Source organism: Crocuta crocuta, unplaced genomic scaffold (assembly GCF_008692635.1).
Source record: "Crocuta crocuta isolate KB4526 unplaced genomic scaffold, BGI_CrCroc_1.0 scaffold102, whole genome shotgun sequence".
NCBI classification, from domain to species: Eukaryota; Metazoa; Chordata; class Mammalia; order Carnivora; family Hyaenidae; genus Crocuta; species Crocuta crocuta.
In genome coordinates this window covers 9,872,472-9,897,850 of record NW_027530019.1, presented here as the reverse complement: position 1 = coordinate 9,897,850, position 25,379 = coordinate 9,872,472, and the positions used below count along the sequence as shown (strand labels likewise).

The 25,379-nt window shown below is 37.0% G+C and overlaps 1 protein-coding gene across 5 annotated transcripts in view; it reads left to right on the top strand.

Annotated features, from left to right (window-relative positions):
* Positions 1-25,379, top strand: part of WDR76 (WD repeat domain 76) — a 72,121-nt gene that overhangs the window by 28,072 nt on the left and 18,670 nt on the right. For all 5 annotated transcript variants that reach the window (XM_077764507.1, XM_077764509.1, XM_077764508.1 and 2 more), the window contains 2 exons: positions 410-563; positions 19,043-19,201. In XM_077764507.1, the coding sequence (XP_077620633.1) occupies positions 410-563; positions 19,043-19,201 (313 nt within the window). The remainder of the gene's footprint in view (positions 1-409; positions 564-19,042; positions 19,202-25,379) is intronic.

Below are 25,379 nucleotides of genomic sequence, written 5' to 3'. Positions count from 1 at the left end.
CAATTTAGTTTTATGTGTTTAGTTGTGTAGTTAGTTACATATGTGCATGTGTTTAAATGTGATACTGTGTTAATTCTTTAGGATAGATTCCAGAAGTGAGTTTAATGAGTCAGATATTATGGACATACATTGCTGAATTGTTCTCCAAATCTTTTTTTTTTTTTCCCTCTGAAAATCTTACGTGAACTTACTCTGCCACTAGCACTGTTAATGAATGTATATGTTTAACTGCAGTCTGCTCCCTTTTATAACTGAAGAATAGTATCCCATTTTCTAATTTGATTTCCTTGGTTGCTAAGAGGTTAATTATTTACTGTGTCTTTTTTCTTTTTTCTTTTTTTTTTTGAGTTATATTTCAGATATTTTGACTGTTGATTGATTTTACTTCTAAAATAACTTGTTTTCTCAGCTATAAAGCCAATTTAAGTGGCATGATCATTAATGAAGACACTGTTCATAAAGTTACCAAAGGCCCAATATTCTCTTTGACTCTCCACCCATCAGAAATTAGAACTTTGGTGGCAGCTGGGGCCAAATCTGGACAAGTTGGACTTTGGGATTTGGTAAGTTATTAATTTTTTGAAGACAGTAAAGTTTGACTGAAACAAATAGTCTATAGGAGGATAGCCTAGAGCCATGTGTTTGTAGATGTTACTTGAGATTTATAGTTTTGTGTTTTGTGATTCAGAGTTTAGAAATCTGGAGAAATTTTAGTTGGCTTTCTGAACTTAAAAATTTTTAGTTAGAATATCCTTAGTCCTCGGGGCATAAATTAACTGCCAGGAAACTCTGTTACAAATTTAAATGTATATATGAAAAGATCACACAAAGTTCTTAGTTTTCTAATCATGTTTAAAATACAGTTTCCACGTGAGAAAAAGTATCTTTCAGGGATCTGCTTAGGATGATTCCATTCATTTTTTTATGAGTCACAAACAGATACTGAATTCCATTCATTGTACATGTAATTATGCATGGATTGCTTTTGATGGTTACAAAATTGAGAAAAGCCAAGTTAATGTTCTCTGAATTTATTTTCTAATTGGGAAAGTAGAACAAAGACCTGTTTATTAACAGATTTTTCTCTCTTGTTTTGGGAGAAAAGGTTCTTCCTTATTTTGATAAGGTTTGAGTGAGGGTAGGAGGTAAAAGTATTTGGTAAATAAAATAGAAGAGAAGTGGGAAGAGGACTAAAAGTAGTGTAAGGTTGTACAAGTGAAGAGATGAGTTTTAAGGATTGGAGTTTGACAAAGCTTCTTATAGAGAAGTTAAAAAGAATGAAAGCAGAGAAAAGGTCATTGGTCATTTTGAAAATGGGGTACCGTTAGGGAATTGAGAGAATAGCTTCAACAAAGAGGTAAGGAAGGAACACAGACTTTGAGAGAATAAAAAAGAATGGGGTAATGGAAGAAATGAGAGCAATGTATAAATATCATTGGTCAAAGAACTTTGAAAGGAAAAATAGAGAATTAGTATAGTCAAGTGAAGATCTTTTCAGGGTAGATTGATCTGTACAGAGTTGAAGACAAGTAGAAAAGTCCCTTTGTTGTGTNGGTTTTTTTTTTTTTTTTTAATGTTTGTTTATTTTTGAGAGAGAGAGCATGAGTGGGGAAGGGACAGAGAGAGAGGGAGACACAGAAACTGTCAGCATAGAGCCTGACATGGGGCTCGAACCCACAAGCCATGAGATCATGACCTGAGCTGAAGTCAGACGCTTAACTGACTGAGCCACACAGGTGCCCCATATAATCTGGTATCTTTAACAACTGTCTAAATTTCCCAGATCCTTCGCTGTGTCACATTAACAGCTTGAGAAAGTCTAAAACTCGGGGTGCCTGGGTTTAGGCTATCATTCTCTCTCTCAGAAATAAATTAAAAAAATATAAAAAATTTTTTTTTTAAATTCAATACGTTTGCTGCCCTGTACTCATCTCCCAACTCTCCTAGTTTTTTAAAAAATTAACTTTATCAAAGCATAATTTAGATATTGTAAAATTCACATATTTAAAGTACAACTTAATGATTACAATTTTTTAAATGTTTATTTATATTTTAAATGTTTATTTTTGAGCGAAAAAGAGCATGAGTGAGGGAAGGGGCAGAGAGAGAAAGAGAGGGAGACACAGAATCCAAAGCAGGCTCCAGGCTCTGAGCTGTGAGCACAGAGCCTGATGTGGGACTTGAACCCACCAACTATGGGATCATGACCTGCGCTGAAGTCAGATGCTTAACTGATTGAGCCACCCAGGTGCCCTAATGTTTGTTTAGTTTTAGAGGGAGAGAGACAGAGGGCAAGCATGAGAGGGGAGGAGAGAGAGGGAGACAGAATCTGAAGCAGGCTCAAGGCTCTGAGCTGTCAGCACAGAGCTGATGTGGGGTTGGAACCCACAAACTATGAGATCATGACCTGAGCCGAAGTCAGATGCTTAGCCAATGGAGCTACCGAGGCACCCCTAACTCAGTGACTTTTAGTAAGTTTACTGAGTTGTGTAACTTCATCCTCCAGCTTTAAAATATTTTTATCATTTCTACAGATACCTCTTGGCTAATTACATTTAATCCTCCAATTAATTACCCTCATACCGAGGCAGAGCTTCATAAATTTACCCTTTTTGGACATGTCATATAAGTAGAATCATACAATATGTCGTCTTCTTTGTTAACTTCTTTTTCTTAGCATAATGTTTTCAAAGTTCATTTATGTTTCAGTATGTATCAGTATTTCATTCTTTTTAAATTGTTGAACAATACTCCACTGTTTGACTATACCACATTTTGTTGATCCATTTTATCACTTGATAGATATTTAGGTTGTTTCCTAATTTTTTAGCTATTCTGAATAATGCTACTATAAACATTTGTGTACACATTTTTGTTTGGATATGTGTTTTAATTTCTCTTGAGTAGATACTCGGGGATAGAGTTGCTGGGTCGTATGGTAACTAGTTGACACTTGAGGAAATACCAAACTGCTTTCCAAATGATTGTATCATTATTTATTTATTTATTTTAATGTTTTATTCATTTTTGAGAGAGACAGCATGAGCAGGGGAGGGTCACAGAAAGAGGGAGACACCGAATCCGAAGACAGGCTCCAGGCTCTGAGCTAGCTGTCAGCACAGAGCCCTACACGGGGGAACCATGAGATCATGACCTGAGCTGAAGTTGGATGCCCAACTGACTGAGTCACCCAGGCGCCCCTGATTGTATCATTTTATATTCTCACCAGCAATATGAGGGTTCCAGTTTCTCCGCATGCTCAGCAGTGTTTATTATTTTATGTTATTTTGATTATGGACTTTCTGGTGGGTGTGAAGTGGTATCTCACTGTGGTTTTGATTTGCATATGACTAATGATGATCATCTTTTCATGCCATTGAATATCTTCGGTAAAATGGCTATTCAAATCTTTTATCAATTAAAAAAATTTTTTAATGTTTATTTTTGAGAGGGAGATCGAGAGACACAGTGTGTGATCGCGGGATGGGCAGAGAAAGAGAGACAGACAGACAGACAGAATCCAAAATGGGCTCCAGGCTCTGAGCTCTCAGCTCAGAGCCTGATGCAGGGGCTTGAACCTATGAACCGTAGGATCATGACCGGAGCTGAAGTCGGATGCTTAACTGACTGAGCCACTCAGGCGCCCCTTTTATCAATGTTTTATTAGGTTGTTTTATGAGTTTGTAAATTTTGGATACAAATTCTTTATCAGATGTGTTTTGCAAATATTTCTGCTAGTCTTTGGCTTTTCTGCATTTTCTGAGTGCTACTTTTTTACCCCTTTACGCTGTCTTTTGAAGTGCAAACGTTTTGATGATTTGATGATATCCAGTTTACCACAATTTTTTTAATGGATTGTGCTTTTGGTGTCATATTTAAGAAATCTTTGTCTAGCTCCAAGCCTTAAAGAGTTTTTCCTGTTTTGTTTTGTTTTTTCCTAAAAATTTTATAGTGTTTGCTTTCACATTTAGTTAGGTGATTGATCTTGAATTATTTTTTATATATGGTGTGAGGTAAGGGCCCAAGTTGACTTTATTGCATATGAATATCCAATTGTCATTTATCGAAAAGACTATCTTTTCCCCATTGAATTGCCTTGACACCCCCTCAATTTTTCCTTGTAACTTTCTGTCAGATTCCTAGTTTCAACTAGAATCAAAAGTTGTTATTCTTTATTCAGTTACCCATTCACCCATTCATTCATTCTTTGCACATTTATTATTTTGTGCTGAGTAATATTCTAATGATTCTCCAGCTGTTAGATATTTGTGAGCAAAGACTGTCTCCACCCTCTTAGAGTTTAGAATTTAGTGGCAAATACAGTATTAATGAAATAATGGCCAAATATATAATTGCATATTTGATAAGTGGAATGAATTATTTACTGTGTTTAATAGACTGAAGGAAAAGTAGTGTTAATGATAGGGGGCTTGCCTAATTTGGAGGATCAGGGAAAGCTTCCCTGAGGAACTGAGAATTGAGATGAGATTTGAAAGCTAAGTAGCAGTAGACCAAGTAAGGAAAAGGGAAAGATTATTTCAGACAAGGGAACAGCATGTTAAGGATCTTAGGCAGGAAGAGGCCTATCTGATACATTTAAGGACCTGAAAAAATGCTTGTGTATCTGGAGCATAGACAGCAAAGGAATGAACACAAGGCATGAGTGGAATTAGGATGAAGCTGTAGAGGTGGGCAGAGGCCATATATTTATATATTATATTATATGTGAATATGTTATATATAAAAAACATATATGTAAAACTTTCATTAAGAAAGTTTTTAAAGTTTATTTATTTTGAGAGAGAGAGAGAGAGAATCCCATACAGACTCTACACTGTCAACATGGAGCCCCACACAGGCCTTGATCCCATGAACTATGAGATCATGCCCTGAGCCAAATTCAAGAGTTGGATGCTTAACTGACCCACCCAAACATCCCAAGAATGTTGGTTTTTATCCTAAAAGCAATAGGAAGCCATTGAAGAGTTTTAAGCTGGATCCTCCCTTCATTCCTTTAATGCTTTTTCCTCTTTCCCTCCTTATTACCATTATGTTGGGCCAGAGCCCCATCTCCTGTTTTAGAATTACCATACTGGTTTGAATTGGTACTTGTACTTTCAGGTTTCCTATTCTAATTCAGTGTACACAGGTAGTCATTTCTCGGCTCAAAACAATCTGGTCCTGGATTCAATTAGGTTTAACGTAGTTAGAAGCAGTCTTTTTAAAAAAATATGTTTAAGTAATTTCCATCTTCAACATGGGGCTCAAACTCACAATCCTGAGACCAAGAGTTGTGTGCTCCACTGACTGATCCAGCCAGGCACCCCTAGAAACACTCTTAACTTGGTATAGTCAGATTAAAATGGGCAATTGGAATTTCCCATAGAATAAACAAAAACCAGTCAAATCAGTTAAAAAAAATCTTACAGCAATAAGGAAGAAGTATAACTTAATGCAGTGCACTTCAAAAACTAGCCACCAAGCACAGAAATTCTGTAGCTCAGCTGGGGGTGGGGCACATCATGGTTTAGCTTCTACCTTGCCTTAACAGCCAAAATCCATGTTGGTTAATTGACAAAACCCTGAGGATTTTCACCTATGTTCTCAAAACTAGAGAGAAGCACATTGAGTAGGTATTTAGATTTTTCCTCCTTTGAATGAGAAATAGGGAAATGGCTGCTGAGGGGAAAAGGGGGAAAGCAGGGGAAGTTTTTGAATAGTAGAACTAATTCTCTTCAAAGGAAATTTTCTTGGTCTATGGGAGTAGTATAAGCTACAACTGAATCTGCCAAGTAGGTGGTATAAATCATTATAAATGTTAAAAATATATTTTTGTAAGTTTCTTCATTTGAGAGAGTGCAGGAGGGGCAGAGAGAGAGGGAGAAAGACTCCAAAGCAGGCTCTGCATTGCCAGCATAAAGCCTGAGGCTCAAACTCATGAACCATGAGCTCATGGCCTGAGCTGAACCAACTGAGCCACCCAGCTGCTCCCTTATAAATACTTATTTATTTTTGAGAGGAAGAGATTGAGAGACAGCAGGGGAGGGGCAGAGAGAGAGGGAGACAGAGAATCCCAAGCAGGCTCCACAGCTGTCTGTGCAGAGTTCGACATGGGGCCCCAAAATTATGAACTTTGAGATCATGACCTGAGTTGAAAACAAGAGTTGCTTAACTGACTGAGACAACCAGGAGTCCCTAAATCCATATATAAAGTAATGGATCGAAGTCTATTACAGTCTAGGAATTCCAAAAAATATTGTATGCTGTTTCAGCCGAAACCAATTATCTACCTTCCTCTTCTTCTTAGCTACAGAAAAGCCTGTCTTTTTTTTTTTTTAATTTTTTAACATTTTTATTCGTTTCTGAGAGATAGAGACACAACACCAGTGGGGTAAGGGCAGAGAGAGGGGGAGATACAGAATCCAAAGTAGGGTCCAGGCTCTGAGCCGGCAGCACAGAGCCCGACGTGGGGCTTGAACCCATGAATCATGAGATCATGACCTGAACCGAAGTTGGACACTTAGCCAACTGAGCCACCCAGGCACCCCAAGCCTGTCGTTTTCTTTTTTCTTTTTCTTTTTTTTTTTTTTTTTTTTTTAATGTTTTATTTATTTCTAGGAGAGAGAGAGACAGCGTGAGCAGGGGAGGGTCAGAGAGAGAGGGAGTCACAGACTGAAACAGGCTCCAGGCTCTGAGCTGGCAGTCAACACAGAGCCCGACGCGGGGCTCGAACCCACAAACCGCGAGATCATGACCTAAGCAAAAGTCGGACGCTTAACTGACTAAGCCACCCAGGCTCCCCCTTTTTTTTTTTTTTTTTTTTTAATGTTTTATTAAGCCTGTCTTTTTCTTAGGAAAAAATGAACCAGTGTCAGATACTGAGAGAAAGAGTTAGTATGTTATATTGAGCATCTAACATGGACAGAGCAATTCAAGCTTGATGAAAGTGAAAAGAAATGACATGGCAACTAGACAAATACTACTGGGAAAACAACCAAAGAACCTAGCATGCAAAGACAGGCCTAGAAGGAAAACATAACTCAAGGCAAGAAAGGAAATTCTCCTCAGTTGCTCTGTACTGTTCTGTATAGCAGCTACTGGTCCTAAGAGACTATTTACATTTAAATTAATTAAAATAAAAATTAATTTCTTCAGTTATACTAGGCATGTTTCAAGTGCCTAATAGCCACACATGACTGGTGGATACTACATTGATAGTACGTACATATAATATTTTTGTTATCTCAGAAAGTTCTTTTGGACAGTGCTGCTGTGGAGCAAGTTAGTAACAATATTATTTGGTAAAATAATACTTAAAGATGATAAGACAGCAGAATGAGATGGATAAGCATATTGCAGAACTAAGGAAACTCATTGAAGATCAGTGAAACTAATACATTAGATAAAAGCAAGGAACAGAATAGACATTGCTGAAAATTAAATTATAGACATTAAAGACTTGAGATAATCTTAAACACAGAGAAGCCAATAGGTAAGGAAGACTATCAAAGATGACCCAACAGTGGAACAGAAGATATATTCAAAGAGAATTCTTCTGGAAAGGGAATTGACTTGGCAGATTGATGTTATACCATGTTCTAGGAAAACTTGGAACTTAGAGGATAAAGAATTTTTTAGGCAGAAAAATTATATTCAAGGGCAAAAGTCCGGCTTTTCTATTTTCTACAGCAACATTTCATGTAATGTCTACAAAGGAAGTGTGGCCTGGAATACTTAGCAGGACAAGATATTTCTGTAATTAAAGGCTGCTGGTAGGTATTCTCACATGTGAAAACACTCAAGAAATTCAAGACCTGTGACTTCATCTGGAAAAAAAAAGCACTTCACAGTGAATCTCACCCAATTAAGAGTAAATCAGGATTAGGAATTCAGGAACAGAAAAGTTTGACAAAAGAATTGGCTATGAGCACTGAATCCATTTAAATGTGGAACTAATATTAAACAGCCATACAAATTATGTTTACAGAACTGGATGTGAATGTTATCAACCTGGACAAAATAAAAATAATCTAAAATACACAGATGGAGATGGGAGGCTGGAGAAGCGTTCATGAAAATAATGCTCTCAACCAATAGAAAATGTCTAAAATTGAGACATAGTTGAAAAAATAAGAAAGGAAAATGACTACTACTGCTTNTTTTTTTTTTTTTATTTTTTTCTTTTTTTTTTTTTTTTTTTTTTAACAGAGAGAGAGAGGTAGAGAGAGGAAAAAAGAGAATCTCAAGCAGGCTCCACACCCAGCATGGAGCCCCATGTGGACCCTGATCTCATGACCATGAGGTCATGACCTGAGTCAAAATCAAGAGTTGGATGCCTGGGGTGCCTGGATGGCGCATTTGGTTAAGTGTCTGACTTTGATCTTGCCTCAGGTCATCATCTCACTCTTAGTGGGTTGAAGCCCTGCATACGGCTCTGTGCTGATGGTGTGGAGCCTGCTTGGGATTCTGTCTCTACTTCTCTCTGCCCCTCCCTCACTTGTGCTCTCTCTAAATAAATAAATATTTAAAAAATTCAAGAAGAGTTGCTTAACTGGGTAACCCAAGCATGTCTACTTTGTTCTTTTTAGGAGATAGCAGCTGTTAAAGAAGTACGTTTGATCCTTAACACAATTTGAACTGTGTCGGTCCACTTACACACGGATTTTTTTCAGTAAATAGATTGGAGAATATTTTTGGAGATTTGCAATAATTTGAAAAAACTTGTAGATGAACCACATAACTTAGAAATATTGAAAAGAATAAGAAAAAGTTAGGTATGTCATGAATGCAGAAAATACATATAGATACTAGTCTATCACTTATCATTTAATATCATAAAATACACACAAATCTATTATAAAAAGTGAAAATTTATCAAAAATTCAACACTTAGAGACCATATGTGGTGCCATTCAGTCAAGAGAAATGTAAACAAACATAAAGGTGCAGTATTAAATCATAACTGCAGAAAATTAACTGTTGTACTAGTGTACTACTCTAATAATAATTTCCTAGCTCCCCTGTTGCTGTTGTGGTGAGCTTAATTATAGCAGGTATCTGCATGAAGTGCTAATCATCTCTGGGTGAACATTTCATCTTTCCAGTAAACTGTGTGCCATAGTAAAAAGTGATCTCTCAAGGTTCTCACATTTTTTTTGGTGTGTTTGGTGCAGTACTGTACACCTTGAAAAACACCAGAGATCTCATACAAAGTGTCACTAGTGATTCTGGAAAGTGCTCCTAAGAAGCAGAGAAAATTCAGGGCAGTACAGGAAAAAGTTGAATTGCTTGATGAATACTTGGATTGAGGTCTGTAGCTGCAGTTGCCCAGCATTTCAAGATAAATGAATCTAGCACAAGGACTGTTGTAAAAAAAAAAAAAGGAAAAAAGTTGTAAAACCGTTACTGCAGTTACTCCAGCAAATGTGAAAACCTACTTTTTGCGAAATACCTTTTTATCTCGTATTGAAGATGCAGCTTTTATGTGAGGGTAGGATTGCTCTAAGAAAGGTATACCTGTAGACTAATATGATTCGAAGAGAATCACAGTCATCACATGGCAAAGTAAATGGGAGGTGAAAGATATAAAGGTGGAGAATTTAATGCCAGCAAAGGTTGCTTTGATAATTTTAGAAGGAAATTTGGCTTTAAAAATGTGAGGATAACAGGAGAAGCAGCTTCTGTTGCTTCTAAGACTTCAGACAAGTTCCCAGACACCATTAAGAAAATTACTGAGAAAGAATATCTGCCTGAACCGTTCGGTTTCTGATGCAGAGGAAAGTGCGTTCTGGGAAAAAAATGCCACAAAGGACATTTATTAGTAAGGAAGAGAAATAAGCACCAGGATTTAAGGCACGAAGGAATAGGCTAACCCTACTGTGCAAATAATACAGTGTGATCAGGACTGCCCTTATCTATAAAGCTGCTAATCCCCAACCTCAAAGATAAAGATAAATACCAGCAGCCAGTCTTTTGGCTGTACAACACGAAGTCCTGGAAATGAGAGCCCTTTTCTGGATCACTGATGCTTTGTCCCTGAGGTCAGGAAGTACCTTGCCAGTAAGGGACTGCCTTTTAAAGTTCTTTAGATGTTGCACAATGCCCCTGGCTACCCAGAACCCAAGGCATCAAAGTGTTGCCCCCAAACACTGTCTCTAATTCAGCCTCTAAATCAGGGGGTCATTAAGGACTTTTAATGCTCATTATACATAGTACTCTATAGAAAGTGTTGTCCATGCCACCAAGAGAACCCCAGGAGAAAAAACATCATGACAGTCAGGAAAGATAACACCCTTGAAGAAGCCACTGTTGTTATAGAAAAAGCCATGAAAGCAGTCAAGCCTTACAGAATAAATTTCTGCTGGAGAAAACTGGCCAGATGTTGTACATGATTTCATAGGATTTATGACAGACAGTCAAGGAAATGATAGAGATTGCGGTTATGGCAAAAATGGTAAGGGTGAAAGGTTTCAAGATGTGGATCTTGGAGGAATTCAACTGTTAATAGATGCCCCATGAGAGGAATTAATAGAAGAGTGCTTGATGAAGAGGAGTGCTTCTGAACCAGTGCCAGATGATTGAAGCAGTGTTAGAAAACAAATTGACATTAGACAATCTGGCAGAAGCATTCTAATTGTTCAGGACCACTTTTGACTTCTTTTAGGACGTGGACCCTTCTATGGTACGGGCACTGTCACTAAAGCAAATGTTGAAAGGAAGATTGGTACAATACAGAAACATTTTTAGAGAAATGAAAAAACAAGTCAGACAGAAATTATGATATATTCCATAAAGTTACGCTCAGTGTGCTGCCTCTCCTTCTGTCTCTTCCACCTCTTCTGTTGTTATCACCCTGAGACTGCAAGACCCAGCCCCTCCTCCTCCTCCTCCTTAGCCTATTCAACATGAAGACAATGAGATGACCTTTATTATGGTCCACTTACACTTAGTAAATAATCATCCTACTGTACAGTTAATAAATTTATTTGCTGTATACATACATGTCTCTTTGTGTGAAAATCTAGTAACTGTACAGCAAGAAGTATATGAGCATTTTTATGTCATTATCATCATCATCGCCTAAGTAGTCATTGTGTAGAACATCGTGTACAAGACTTGTATGGAAGTGGATAGCCTATCCTTACATAAGCATAAGGTGAGTAGTATTTAATATAAAATAATAATATGTTAGCTTCTTTACCGTTTTATAATTTTGCTTTCAAAGAATTACATTACCATACAGTATACCTTTTTCTCTTGTAATTGGAGAAACTGCGTACCAGCTTATCAAAACAGGTAAGTGATGTTTTAAAAAAATGTAACTGTTTCCAGACCACTTTGCCTTCAGCCCCTGCCTCCGCCAGAGGTCTCATTTTTAACTGAATATTTGTGAAAGCTGGAAGCATGCGAGGGAGGTAGGGTGGGGTTGAAATAGTGGCTTCTTCTTTTCCAGGGATTTATTTAATGGAGATATGTTCAAGGCAAGAGCTGATTCAGAAGGATATTGATGTCATGATCCAGAAGTCTAGAGTCAAGAAGGACTGCCTGTTTGTAGATTTCAGATACTCAGATTTCACCTTTACTTTCACCTATGTTGGCAGCCCCAAAAGGACTGGAAAAACATGGTGGAGAAGTAGGGGGCTCCGTACTTGCTGCCCGCATCACTCAAACAAAGAAGGGCTGAAACCAAAGGACTCTGAACCCCAAGAGTCTGGGAGAAAAGGAGATGGAGTCTACTAGGAAGATAGCCTCATAGAGCTACTTCAAGGTACAAACCAAAGCACCCATGGTGGAGAGTCCAAAACATTACTACTAGTAGGGAAATAAAGTCACAACAAGAGAGACTAAGGGACACCCTTCAAAAAACACTTCCTGAATCGCCAGGCCCTGGACAATGTATGAGCCTCCTTTAGTATAGCAGTACTTGGAGATGCAGAGTACATAACAAGCTTTTAAAATTTAGAAGGAACAGAAAGCTAGCCAAAATGACAAAATGGAAGAACTCTCCTCCAAAGAAATTCCAGGTAGAAGTGACAGCTAAAGACTTGATCAAAACAGATATAAGCAACATAGCTGGCCAAGAATTTAGAACAATAGTCATAAAATTAATCGCTGGGCTTGAAAAAGGCATAGAAGACAATAGAGACTTCATTGCTGCAAAGATCATGGATCTTAAAAATAGTTATGATGGATTTAAAAATACTATAAATGAAGTGCAAAATAAAGTGGAGGCAGCCACTATGCGGACTGAAGAGGCAGAGAGGAGACTAGGTGAATTAGAAGATACAATTATAGAAAAAGAAGAAGCTGAGAAAAGGATAAATTGATCCAGGAGCATGAAAGGAGAATTCAAGAACTGAGTGATGCAGTCAAATAGCACAATATCCATATCATAGGAATTCCAAAAGAAGAAGAAGAGAGAGAAAGGGGCAGAAGGGGAACTTGAACAAATCATAGCTGAGAACTTCCCCAACCTGGGGAAGGAAACAGACATTGAAATCCAAGAGGTACAGAGAAATCTCCCCAGATGTAACTTGAATCGATCTTCTGCATGACATATCATAATGAAACTGGCAAAATATAAGGAAAAAGAGAGAATTCTGAAAGCAGCTAAGGATAAAAGGGCTTTAACATCCAAAGGTAGACACATAAGGTTAGTAGCAGACCTATCTACTGAAACTCGGGAGGCCAGAAAGGAATGGCAGAAATCTTCAATGTGATGAACAGGAAAAATATGCAGCCAAGAATCCTTTATCCAGCAAGCCTGTCATTCAGAACAGAAGGAGAGATAAAGATATTCCCAAATAGATAAAAATTGAAAGAATTCATCACCACTAAACCAGCCTTACAAGAGATCCTAAGAGGTACTCTTTGAGAGAAATGTTGCAAGGAACACAAGTACCAGAGACACCACTACAGGCATGAATCCTACAGAGAACACAGTGACTCTAAACCTATATTTTTCAGTAATAACACTGAATATAAATGGACTAAATGCCCCAATCAAAAGACATAGGGTAGCAGAATGGGTTAAAAAAAAATCCATCTATTTGCTGTCTACAAGAGACCCATTTTAGACCTGAGGACACCTTCAGATTCAAAGTAAGGGGATGGAGAAATATATATCATGCTACTGGATGTCAAAAGAAAGCTGGAGTAGCCATACTTATTATATCAGACAAATGGGACTTTCAAGGCAGTAACAAGAGATGAAGAAGGGCATTATCTAATAATTAAACGGTCTATCCATCAGGAAGAGCTAACAATTATAAATGTCTACGCACCAAATTCGGGAGCACACAAATACATAAAACAATCACAAACATAAGCAATTTTATAAGATTGTGCTAATTGTAGGGGACTTTAATATTCCATTTACAACAGTGGATAGATCAACTAGACAGAAAAATCACTAAAGAAACAATGGACCTGAATGACACATTGGACCAGGTATGCTTGACAGATATATTTAGAACTCTGTATCCCTAAACTATGGAATTCACTTTTTTCCTGAGTGCATATGGTACATTCTTTGAGATAGATCACATACTGGGTCACAAAACATGCCCTCAACAAATATAAAAGAATTGAGACCATACCAATGCACACTTTCAGATCACAATGCTATGAAACTTGAAATCAACCACAGGAAAAAGTCTGGAAAACCTTCAAAATCATGGAGGTTAAAGAACACCGTATTAAAGAACGAATGGGTCAACCAGTCAGTTAGAGAAGAAATTTAAAAATATATGGAAACAAATGGAAATGAAAATACAACAATCCAAACTCTTTGGGATTCAGGAAGGGCATTCCTAAGAGGAAACTACATTGCAATCCAGGCCTATCTCAAGAAACTAGAAAAAGCGCAAGTACAAAATCTAACAGTGTACCTAAAGGAACTAGAAGCAGAGCAGCAAGAACACCTCAAACCCAGCAGAAGAGAAATAATAAAGTTCAGGGCAGAAATAAACAATATAGAATCCAAAAGAACAGTTGAACAGATCAATGAAACCAAGAGTTGGTTTTTTGAAAAAAATTAACAAAATTTATCAGCCTCTAGCCAGGCTTCTCGAAGAGAGAGAACACCCAAATAGACAAAATCATGAATGTAAGTGGACTTACTACAACCAATCCCTCAGAAATACAATGAAAAGTTACAGGGAATACACTGAAAAATTATATGTCAACAAAGTGGACAACCTGGAAGAAATAGACAAATTCCTAAACACACACACACTACCAAAACTCAAATGGGAAGAAATAGAAAATCTGAACAGACCCATAACTAGTGAAGAAATAGAATCAGTTATCAAAAATCTCCCAAGAAACAAGAGCCCTGGACCAGTTGGTTTCCCTGAGGAATTCTACCAGACATTTAAATGAGAGTTAATACCTATTGTTCTCAAGCTATTCCAAAAAATAGAAATGGAAGGAAAACATCCAGACTCATTCTGTGAAGCCAGCATCACATTGATTCCCAAACAAGACAGAGACCCAGCAAAAAAGAGAGAAGTACAGGCTAATATCCCTGATGAAAATGGGTGTAAAAATTCTCAACAAGATACTAACAAATCGAATTCAACAGCATATAAAAAGAACTAGCCACCATGATTAAGTGGGATTCATTCCTGGATTGCAGGGATGGTTCAGTATTCGCAAATCAATCAATGTGATACCACCTTAACAAAAGAAAAGAACCATATGATCTTGTCAGTAGATGCAGAAAAAACATTTCACAAACTACAGCATCCTTTCTTAAAACCCTCAAGAAAGTTGGGATAGAAAAAAACTTAAACATCATAAAAGCCATTTATGAAAAACCCACAGCTAATAATCATCCTGAGTGGGGAAAAACTGAGAGTTTTCCCTCTGAGATCAGGAACACGACAGGGATGTCCACTCTCACCACTTGTTTAACCTAGTGCTTGAAGTCCTAGCATCAGCCATCAGACAACAAAATGAAATTAAAGCCATCAGAACCGGCAAAGATAAAGTGAAACTTTCACTTTTCACAGACGACATGATGCTCTACATGGAAAACCCGACAGACTCCAGCAAAAGTCTGCTAGAACTGATCCATGAATTCAGCAAAGTCTCAGGGTACAAAATCAATATACAGAAATCGGTTGCATTTTTATACACCAATAATGAAGCAACAGAAGGAGAAATCAAGAAACTGATCCCATTCACAGTTGCACCAAAACCCACAAAATACCTAGGAATAAACCTAACCAAAGATATAAAAGATCTGTATACTGAAAACTATAGAAACCTTATGAAGGAAATTGAAGAAAACACAAAGAAATGGAAAAACATTCCATGTTTATGGGTCAGAATAAATATAGTTAAAATGTCATTACTACCCAAAGCAATCTACACCTTCAGTGCAATCCCAATCAAAATTGCACCAGCATTCTCCTCAAAACTAGAACAAACTATCCTAAAATTTGTATGGAACCACAAAAGACCCCAAATAGCCAAAGTAATATTGAAGAAGAAAACCAAAACGGGAGGCATCACCATCCCAGACTTTAGCCTCTACTACAAAGCTGTCATCATCAAGACAGTATGGTATCGGCACAAAAACAGACACATAGACCAATGGAATAGAATTGAGAACTCGGACGTGGGCCCAAAACTATACAGCCAACTAATCTTTGACAAAGCAGGAAAGAGTATCCAATGGAAAAAAGACAGCCTTTTTAACAGATGGTGTTGGGAGAACTAGACAGCAGCATGCAGAAGATTGAAACTAGATCAATTTCTGACACCATACACAAAAATAAACTCAAAATGGATAAAGGACCTAAATGTGAGACAGGAAACCATCAAAACCCTAGAGGAGAAATCAGGAAACAACTTCCCTTCCTTTATCTAGTCGCAGCATTTTCTTACTCAACACATCTCCAAAGGCAAGAGAATCAAGAGCAAAAACGAACTACTGGGACCTCATCAAGATTAAAAGCTTCTGCAGTGCAAAGGAAATAATCAATAAAACTAATAGGCAACTGACAGAATGGGAAAAGGTAGTTGCAAATGATGTATTGGATAAAGGGCTAGTATCCAAAATCCATAAAGAACTCACCGAACTCCACACCCAAAAAACAAATAATGCAGTGAAGAAATGGGCAGAAGACATGAACAGACACTTCTCCAAAGAGGACATCCAGATGGCCAACAGACATATGAAACGATGCTCAACGTCCCTCATCATCAGAGAAATAAAAAATCAAAACCACACTGACATACTACCTTACACCGGTCAGAATGACTAAAATGAACAAATCAGGAGGCTATAGATGCTGGCGAGGATGTGGAGAAATGGGCACCCTCTTACACTGTTGGTGGGAATGTAAATTGATGCAGCTACTCTGGAAAACAGGGTGGAGGTTCCTCAAAAAATTAACAATAGAACTCCCCTATGACCCAGCAATAGCACTGCTAGGAATTTACCCAAGGGATACAGGAGTGCTGATGCATAGGGGCACATGTACTCCAATGTGCATAGCAGCACTGTCAACAATAGCCAAATCATGGAAAGAGCCTAAATGTCCTTCAACTGATGAATGGATCAAGAAGATGTGGTTAATTAGGGGGTACCTGGGTGGCTCAGTTGGTTAAGAAGATGTGGTTTATCTATACAATGGAATACTACATGGCAATTAGAAAGAATGACATCTGGCCATTTGTAGCAATGTGGATGGAACTTGAGGGTGTTAGGCTGAGTGAAATAAGTCAGGCAGAGAATGATACCATATGTTTTCACTCATATCTGGAACAGGAGAAACTTATCAGGACTATATGGGAGGGGAAGGGAAAATAGTGAAGGACAGGGAGGGAGGCAAATCATAAGATACTCTTAAATACTAAGAACAAACTGAGGGTTGATGGTTGGTGGAGGAGAGAGGAAAATGGATGATGAGCATGGAGGAGGGTACTTGTTGGGATGAGCAGTGGGTGGTATATGGAAACCAACTTGACAATAAAGTAACAAAAAATGACTAACTGAGCTATACCTGAAAAAATTTTTTAAAAAAAAGTAACTGTTTCCAATACTGCATTTTGAATATGACTGTAATACTGTATCCCATAAAAATTCATGGGGATTAATCTATTGGTGTATATGCTAGGCTACTGTGAAGCAACTTTATTGATTACACTAGGCTACCATATAGCAGCCATATTGCCACTTCATTATCAATGCACGAATTGTTATACCTGTAAGTAAATATGAATTTCAGTTTCATATTATGTTTCTATTTTTGATATTGTGTTACTCATACGTATACAATATCTATAGTGTTTTGTATCATATAAAACAACATTGACAGGTACTGACAGATGATTTATCTTGTCAACAGATGACATAAACTTGTGGGATTGAAAAACAGTACAGTACTATGAATGTATTTTCTTTTCCTTATGATTTTATTAACATTTCTCTAGCTCACTCTGTTGTAAAAGTACAGTATATAATATGCATAATATGCAAAATATCTGTTAGTTGACTGTGTTATTACTGAGGATTTTGGTCAACAGTAAGCTATTAGTACTTAAGTTTTTGGGTAGTCAAAAGTTATACGTGGTTTTCAACTGCATGGTGGGTTGGTGCTCTTAATCCCTGCATTGTTCAAGGGTCAGCTGTGCTCGAAGTTCAAAAATTATTTCAGCCTGATTTTCTTTTAGTACTTTGAAGTATAGTTAAATTTAATAATATAAAAAAATGGCATATATAGATAGCATGGTCTTATTTTTTTCTGAATTTCTTCTCTGTCATTCTATTTGTCTAAGTACATATAAAGATATGTACTTAGATATGAAGATATAATGATAGCTTAGTATTTTAATGATCATTTTAGTTAATTTTGGATTTGCAGCGATTTTTAATAGTTACGGTCTTTCTACATTTCTGTATTAAGTTTTTATACCAATGGAGAGTTTTGTTTTTCTAAAAAATAAAAACTGTACACATATGTGAAGATATTAGCAGTGGTTAACTCTAGGTAGGAGGAGGTTTGTATGTGATTATAATTTTTTTCCTTCATTTCCTTTAAAAAATTCTTTTGTTTAAATTGAAAATAAAAAAGAAGGAAACAAAAAATACTTGAATATTTCAGAGCACATTAAGCCAAATTGGAGATGATAGTTGCTCTGGTTCATAATATGACATATGGCATGTAATATAATTTATCCAGATCTGAGAAGTGATGATTTAGGAGTTGGTAATCCACTTGTGAAAAGGATAATCCTTAGAAGTAGTAATAATATTACTTTTTTTTTTTTTTTTTTAGAGAGAGAGAGTGCAAGTAGGGGAGAAGGGCGGAGGGAGGGAGACAGAGAGAGAGAGGGAGAGAGAGAGAGGGAGAGAGAGAGAAAGAAAGAGACTCTTAAGCAGGCTCCATGCTCAGTACAGGGTTCCGTGCAGCGCTTGATCCCATGACCCTGGGATCGTAACCTGAGCTGAAATCAAGAATCAGATGTTCAATTGAAGAGCCCCCAGGATCCCCACTGGTAATAATATTAATGTGGAATTGAAATACATGCATTTTCATGGTGTATTTAGGGGATAACATATTTTTAAAATTATCACATTGTGCTAGGACCAAATAACCTTATGAAAATTGTGCTGAGAATGATATATAGAAGCATACTGAGGAAACAAAGTAGTAATGGTTTTGGCACTGTTTTTAGTAGAAAGGAATTATGCTGTGTGTGAAATAACGAGTAGATTTCTCATTTCCTGAGGATTTCATGAACTAAGGTCATAATAAACAGTTATTTTTTCCCCTCTGCATTATGAAAAAAGTGGTTTGAAAAAAGCTGGAAACTGTTAAAATAAATGTGGCAATATTGTTGGATTAAAAATTAGAAAAAAACAATTTAGTGATAATACAAAGTTTTTCGTTTTGACTTTCTGAAAGGGAGGCTGGGTATAATTATAGACTAAGAAAAGAGTGAATGTAATACAAATAGTTTAATAACAGAAAGTGTTACTGTTATTCACTAGTTTTTGTCTCTCTCCCTTCCCTCAACTCTCTTCCAGACTCACCAATCTAAAGAAGATGGAATTTATGTTTTTCAGCCCCACAGTCAGCCAGTTAGTTGTCTTTACTTCTCACCTGCCAATCCGGCTCACATACTGTCACTGAGCTATGATGGCACATTACGCTGTGGGGATTTTACAAGGGCTATTTTTGAAGAGGTAAATGTTAATGTGTTTACATGTTGACTTGAGAGGATATTATGGATTCTTTATGAAATGACACATGAATAATTATTATACCAATCAGAATAGGTGAAGTGGTATAGAGTAGGAACTTTAGAACTACACTGCTTAAGTTTGAATCCCGGACCGTCTGTTACTACTTGTATGACCTTGGAAGTTTTTTAACTTATTTGTGCTTCAGTTTCCTTAGTTGTGAAATGGGATAGTTAAGAATACCTACCTAATAGGGTTGTCATGAGGGTTGAATGATTTAATTTAGACAAGGTGGTTAGAATTCAGCCAGGCACTTAAGTACTCGCTCTCAATTATTTTTTAATTTTTGCAAAAAGATTTTATTTTGTATTGCTGTATTTTGATTCAAGTATAGTGGACACACAATGTTACATTAGTTTTAGGTGTATAACATAGTGATTCAACAATTGTGTACATTATGCTATGCTCACCACAATATTAGATAGATACCATCTGTCAGCATGCAAAGCTATTACAGTACCATTGACTATATTCTCTGTGCTGTACATTTTATCCCTTTTTAGTCCCATATTCATTCCATTACTAGAAGCCTGTATGTGCCATTCCCCTTCATCTATTTTGTCTTTTTCTCATCCCCACCCCAGCCCTCTGGCAACCACCAGTTTGTTCTCTGGGTCTGTTTATGTTTTGTTTTGTTTTTTAGATTCCATATAAGTTAAATCATACATTGTCTTTCTCTGACTTAATTCACTTAGCATAATATCCTCTGGGTTCATCTGTGTTCATTATGTTTTCACAAATGGCAAGATCTCATTCTTTTTTATGGCTAATATTGTGTGTGTGTGTGTGTGTTTGTGTGTGTACCACATCTTGTTTATTCATTCATATATCATTGGACGTTTAGGTTGGTTACATATATTTGCTATTGTAAATAATGCTTCAGTGAACACAAGGGCACATAAATCTTTTCAAATTAGTGAAAAACATTTTTTAATGTTTATTTAGAGACAAAGCTGTGCGTAAACTGGGGAGGGGCAGAGAGAAAGAGAGAGAATCCCAAGCCATCTCCGTGCTGGCATTACAGAGCCTGCTGTGGGGCTTAATTTCATGAACCATAAGATCATGATCTGAGCTGACTTAACCGATTGAGCCACCCAGGCACCCCATTGAATTAGCATTTTCATTTTCTTTGGGTAAATCTTAGTAGAATTACTGGATCATAGGGTTTTTTTCTATTTTTACTTTTTTTGATGAAACTGCATGCTGACTATTACAATGGCTGTACTAATTTACATTCCTGCCAACTGTGCACAAGGGTCCCTTTTCTCCACATCCTTGCCAATACTTGTTATTTCTTGTATTTTTGATAGTAGTCATTCTAACAGGTGTAAGGTGCTATCTCATTGTGATTTTGATTTGCATTTCCCCAATAATGATGTTGAGCATCTTTTCATAGGTCTGTTGGCTATCTCCATGTCTTTGGAAAAGTGTCTGTTTATATGTCCTCTGCCCATTTTTAATTGGATTGCTTGGAGTAGTTTTTGGGTGTTTATTATATATTTTGCATATTAACCCTTTATCAGATATACTATCTGCAAATATCTTCTCCTATTCAGTAGGTTGCCTTTTCATTTTTTTGGGTTTCCTTTGCTGTACAAAAACTTTTTATTTTGATGTAGACCTAATACTTTTGCTTTTGTTTCCCTTATCATAGGAGACATACCTAGAAAAATATTGCTGAGTCTGGTGTCAGAGAGATTGCTTCCTTGTGTTTTAAAAAAAATTTTTTTTAATGTTTATTTATTTTTGAGACAGAGACAGAGCAGTAGAGAAAGAGAGGGAGACACAGAATCTGGAGCAGGCTCCAGGCGCCAAGCTGTCAGCACAGAGCCTGATGCATGGCTTGAACACACAAATCGTGAGATCATGATCTGAGCTGAAGTCGGACGCTTAACTGACTGAGCCACCCAAGTACCCCCTTTGTGTTTTCTTTTAGGAGTTGTATGGTTTCAGATCTCACATTTAAGTCTTTAATACATTTTGAGTTTATTATTTTTAAATTAATTAATTAATTTAAAAAGTAAGCTCTACAGGCACTATGGGGCTTGAACTCATGACCCCAAGATTAAGAGTAGTGTTCTCTACCCAATTGAGCCAGCCAGACATCCCCACTTTGGGTTTATTTTTGTGTATGGTGTCAGAAAATGGTCTAATTTCTTATTTTTCATGTAGCTGTTCAGTATTCCCAGCACCATTTATTGAAGAGACTATCTTCCCCATTGTGTATTCTTCCCTCGTTTGTTACAGACTAATTGACCATATAAGCATGGGTTTGTTTCTGGGCTCTCTATTCTGCTCCATTGATTTATTTTTGTCCCAGTACCGTACTGTTTTGATTGTTATAGCTTTGTAATATATCTTGAAATCTGGGATTGTGATACACCCATCTTTGTTCTTTCTCAAGATTGCTTTGCCTATTCAGGTTCTTTTAGGGTTCTGTGCCAGTTTTAGGATTATTTGTTCTAGTTCTGTTAAAAATGCTATTGGTATGTTGATAGGGATTGCACTGAATCTGTAAATTGCTTTGATTAGTATGGACATTTTAATAGTATTGATTCTTTCAGTCCATGAGTATGGTGGATCTTTCCACTTGTTTGTGTCATCTTCAATATCTCTTATTATTGTTTTACAGTTTTCAGAGTACAAGTCTTTACCTCCTTGGTTAAATTTATTCCCAAGTATTCTTTTTGGTGCAAGTATAAATGGAATTGTTTTCTTTTTAAACATTTGTTTTTCACTTTTATTTATTTGAGAGAGAGACAGTGTGAATAGGAGAGGGGCAGAGAGAGAGGGAGAAAGAGAGAATCCCATGCAGGCTCCACCCGATGTGGAACTCGAATTCATGAACTGTGAGATCATGACCTGAGCCAAAATCAAGAGTTGGTCGCTTAACCTACTAAGCCACCCACGTGCTTCAAATGGAATTATTTTCTTAACTTCTCCTTCTTCTAATTTGTTATTATTAGTGTATGGAAATGCAAGAGATTTCTGTATATTAATTTTGTGTCCTGTAACTTTCCTGAACTCCTTTATTAACACTTTTTTGGTATTTAGGGCTTTCTGTGGATGGTATCATGTCATCAAACAGTGACAGTTTTATGTTCTCCTTACCAATTTGGATGCCCTTTATTTCTTTTTGTCTGGTTGTTGTGGCTAGGATTTCCAGTACTATGTTGAATAAAACTGATTAGAGTGGACATCTTTGCTTGTTCCTAATCTTAGAGGAAAAACTCAAATTTTTACCATTGAGGGTGATATTAGGTGTGTGTTTGTTATATATGGGCTTTATCATGTTGAGGTATGTTCTCTCTAAACCCACTTAGTTGAGAATTTTTATCATGAATGGATGTTGAATTTTATCCAGTGCTTTTTCTCCATCTCTTGAGATGATCATATGATTTTTTTATCCTTTATCTTGTTAATGTTTATTATGTTGATTGGTTTGCAGATAGTGAACCATCCTTGCATTCCCTGCATAAATCCCATTTGATTGTGGTAAATGATCCTTTTAATGTACTGTTTAATGTGGTTTACTACTATTTTGTTGGGGGCTCTTTGTATCTATGTTCATCAGGAATATTGGACTGCAGTTTTCTTTCTGTAGTGTTTTGGTTTTGCTGACTTCATAGAATGTATATGGAAGCTTTCCTTCCTTTTCTCTTTTAGCACAGTTTGAGGAGAAAAGGTATTAACTTTTCTTTAAATGTTTGGTAGAATTCGGGGGTGCCTAGGTGGCTCAGTCATTTAAACATCTGTCTCTTGATTTCAGCTCAGGTCATGACCTCATGGTTGGTGAGATTGAGCCCTGTGTCAGGCTTTGCACCGACAGCACAGAGCCTGCTTGGGGTTTTCTCTCTTCCTCTCTCTCTGCCCACTTGTGCATGTGCATACATACTCTCTCTCAAAATAAATAAGTAAACATTAAAAAAATAAATGTTTGGTAGAATTCATCTGTAAATCGACCTGGTCCTGAACTTTTGTTTGTTGAGAGTTTTTTGAATACTGATTCAATTTCATTACTAGTAATTGGTCTGTTCAGATTTTTCTATTTCTTCCTGATTCAGTTTAGGAAAATTATGTTTCTAGAAATTTAGTCATTTCTTCTAAGTTGTCTGATTTTTTAACATATAATTTTTTTTTGGTAGTCTCTTATGGTTCTTTGTATTTCTGTGGTGTCTGTTGTTACTTCTCTTTTATTTCTGGTTTTATTTATTTAAATCCTGTCTTTTTCTCTTGATGAGCCAGGCTAAAGGTTTGTCAATTTATATATCTTTTCAAAGAACCATCTCTTGGTTTCATTGATCTTTTTTTTTTAAGTATGTATTAATTTTTTTCCAGTCTCATCTTTTTTTTTCTTCTTCTTTTTATTGAGGCTTTGGCTTTGTGTGTCTTCTTTTTCTAGTTCCTTTAGGAATAATGTTAGATAGTTTATTCAAGATTTTTCTTGTTTCTTAAGGTAGGCTTGTAGTGCTATAAATTTACCTCCTAGAACAGCTTTTGCTGTTATCTCAGAGATATTGGACTATTGTGTTTTCATTTGTTTCCATGTATGTTTTATTTCCTCTTTGATTTCTTCATTGATTCATTGATTGGTTAGTAGCATGTTGTTTAGCTTCTGTGTGTTTGTGTTCTTTCTAGTTATTTTTCTTAAAATTAATAGTTTCATACTGTCAGAAAAGATGCTTGATATTTCAGTTTTCTTATATTTATTGAGTGTTGTTTTGTGTCCTAACTTGATCTATCCTGGAGATGTTGCATGTGTACTTGAAAAATATGTGTGTTCTGTTGGTTTTAGACAAAGTGTTTTGTATACATCTATTAAGTCAATCTGGTCTAATGAATGTACTGTTCCAAGACACAGTTTCCTTACTGATTTTCTGCCCAGATGATTTATCCATTGGTGTAAAGTGGGGTGTTAAAAAGTCTCGTACTATTATTGTATTGCTGTCCATTTCTCCTTTTAAGTCTGTTGATACTTGCTTTATGTGTTTAGGTGCTCCAGTGCTGGATACATAGATATTTACGATTTTTATATTCTTTTGTTGGGTTGATCCCTTTGTCATTGTGTAATGCCCTTCTTTGTCTCTTATTACAATATTTTATTTTCGTTTTTGAGAGACAGCATGCGAGTGGGGGAGAAGGGCGGAGGGGGATGGAAAGGGAGAATCCTAAGCAGACTCCATGCTCAAGTGTGGATGACAACCTGAGCCAAAATCTAGAGTTGGATGTTCAACTGACTGAGCTTCCTGGGAACCCCACAGTTTTGTTTTAAAGTCTATTTTGGCTGATAGAAGTATTGCTACACTGGCTTTTTTTCCCCCTTTCCATTTGCATGGAATGTCTTTTGCTGTCCCTTCACTTTTAGTCTGTATGTGTCCTTAGGTCTGAAGTGAGTCTCTTGTAGGCAGCATATAGGTGGGTCTTGTTTTTGTTTTTGTTTTTTAATATTTTTTATTTATTTCTAGGAGAGAGAGAGAGAGACAGCATGAGCAGGGGAGGGTCAGAGAGAGAGGGAGACACAGACTCTGAAATGGGTTCCAGGCTCTGAGCTGGCAGTCAGCACAGAGCCCGACACGGGGCTCGAACCCACGAACCGCGAGATCATGACCTAAGCGAAAGTTGGACGTTTAACTGACTAAGCCACCCAGGCGCCCCGGGTCTTGTTTTTTTCATCCATTCATTTACCTTGTATCTTTTGATTGGAGCACTTAGACCATTTACATTTAAAATAATTATTGTAGGGGGGGGTGCCCAGTCTAACACCTGTAAGGTCAAATTAAGTTGAAGTCTATTTAAGAATAGTTGAAAGATTGGGGTGCCTGGGTGGCTTAGTTGGTTAAGTATCCAACTTCAGCTCAAGTCATGTTCTCATGGTTTGTGAGTTAAAGCCCAACATTGGGCTCTCTGCTGTCAGCATGGAGCCTGCTTTGGATCCTTTGTCACCCACTCTCTCTGCCCCTCCCCTACTCATACTCTGTTTTCTCTCAAAAATAAATAAACATTAAAAAAAAAAAAGAATAGTTGAAGATCTTGGGCTCATACTCAGGACCACCATTCTCCCAGAGACATTCTACCTTGATGACCTAGAAACCCTGGAGGTTTCTAATCAATTTGTTTTCTG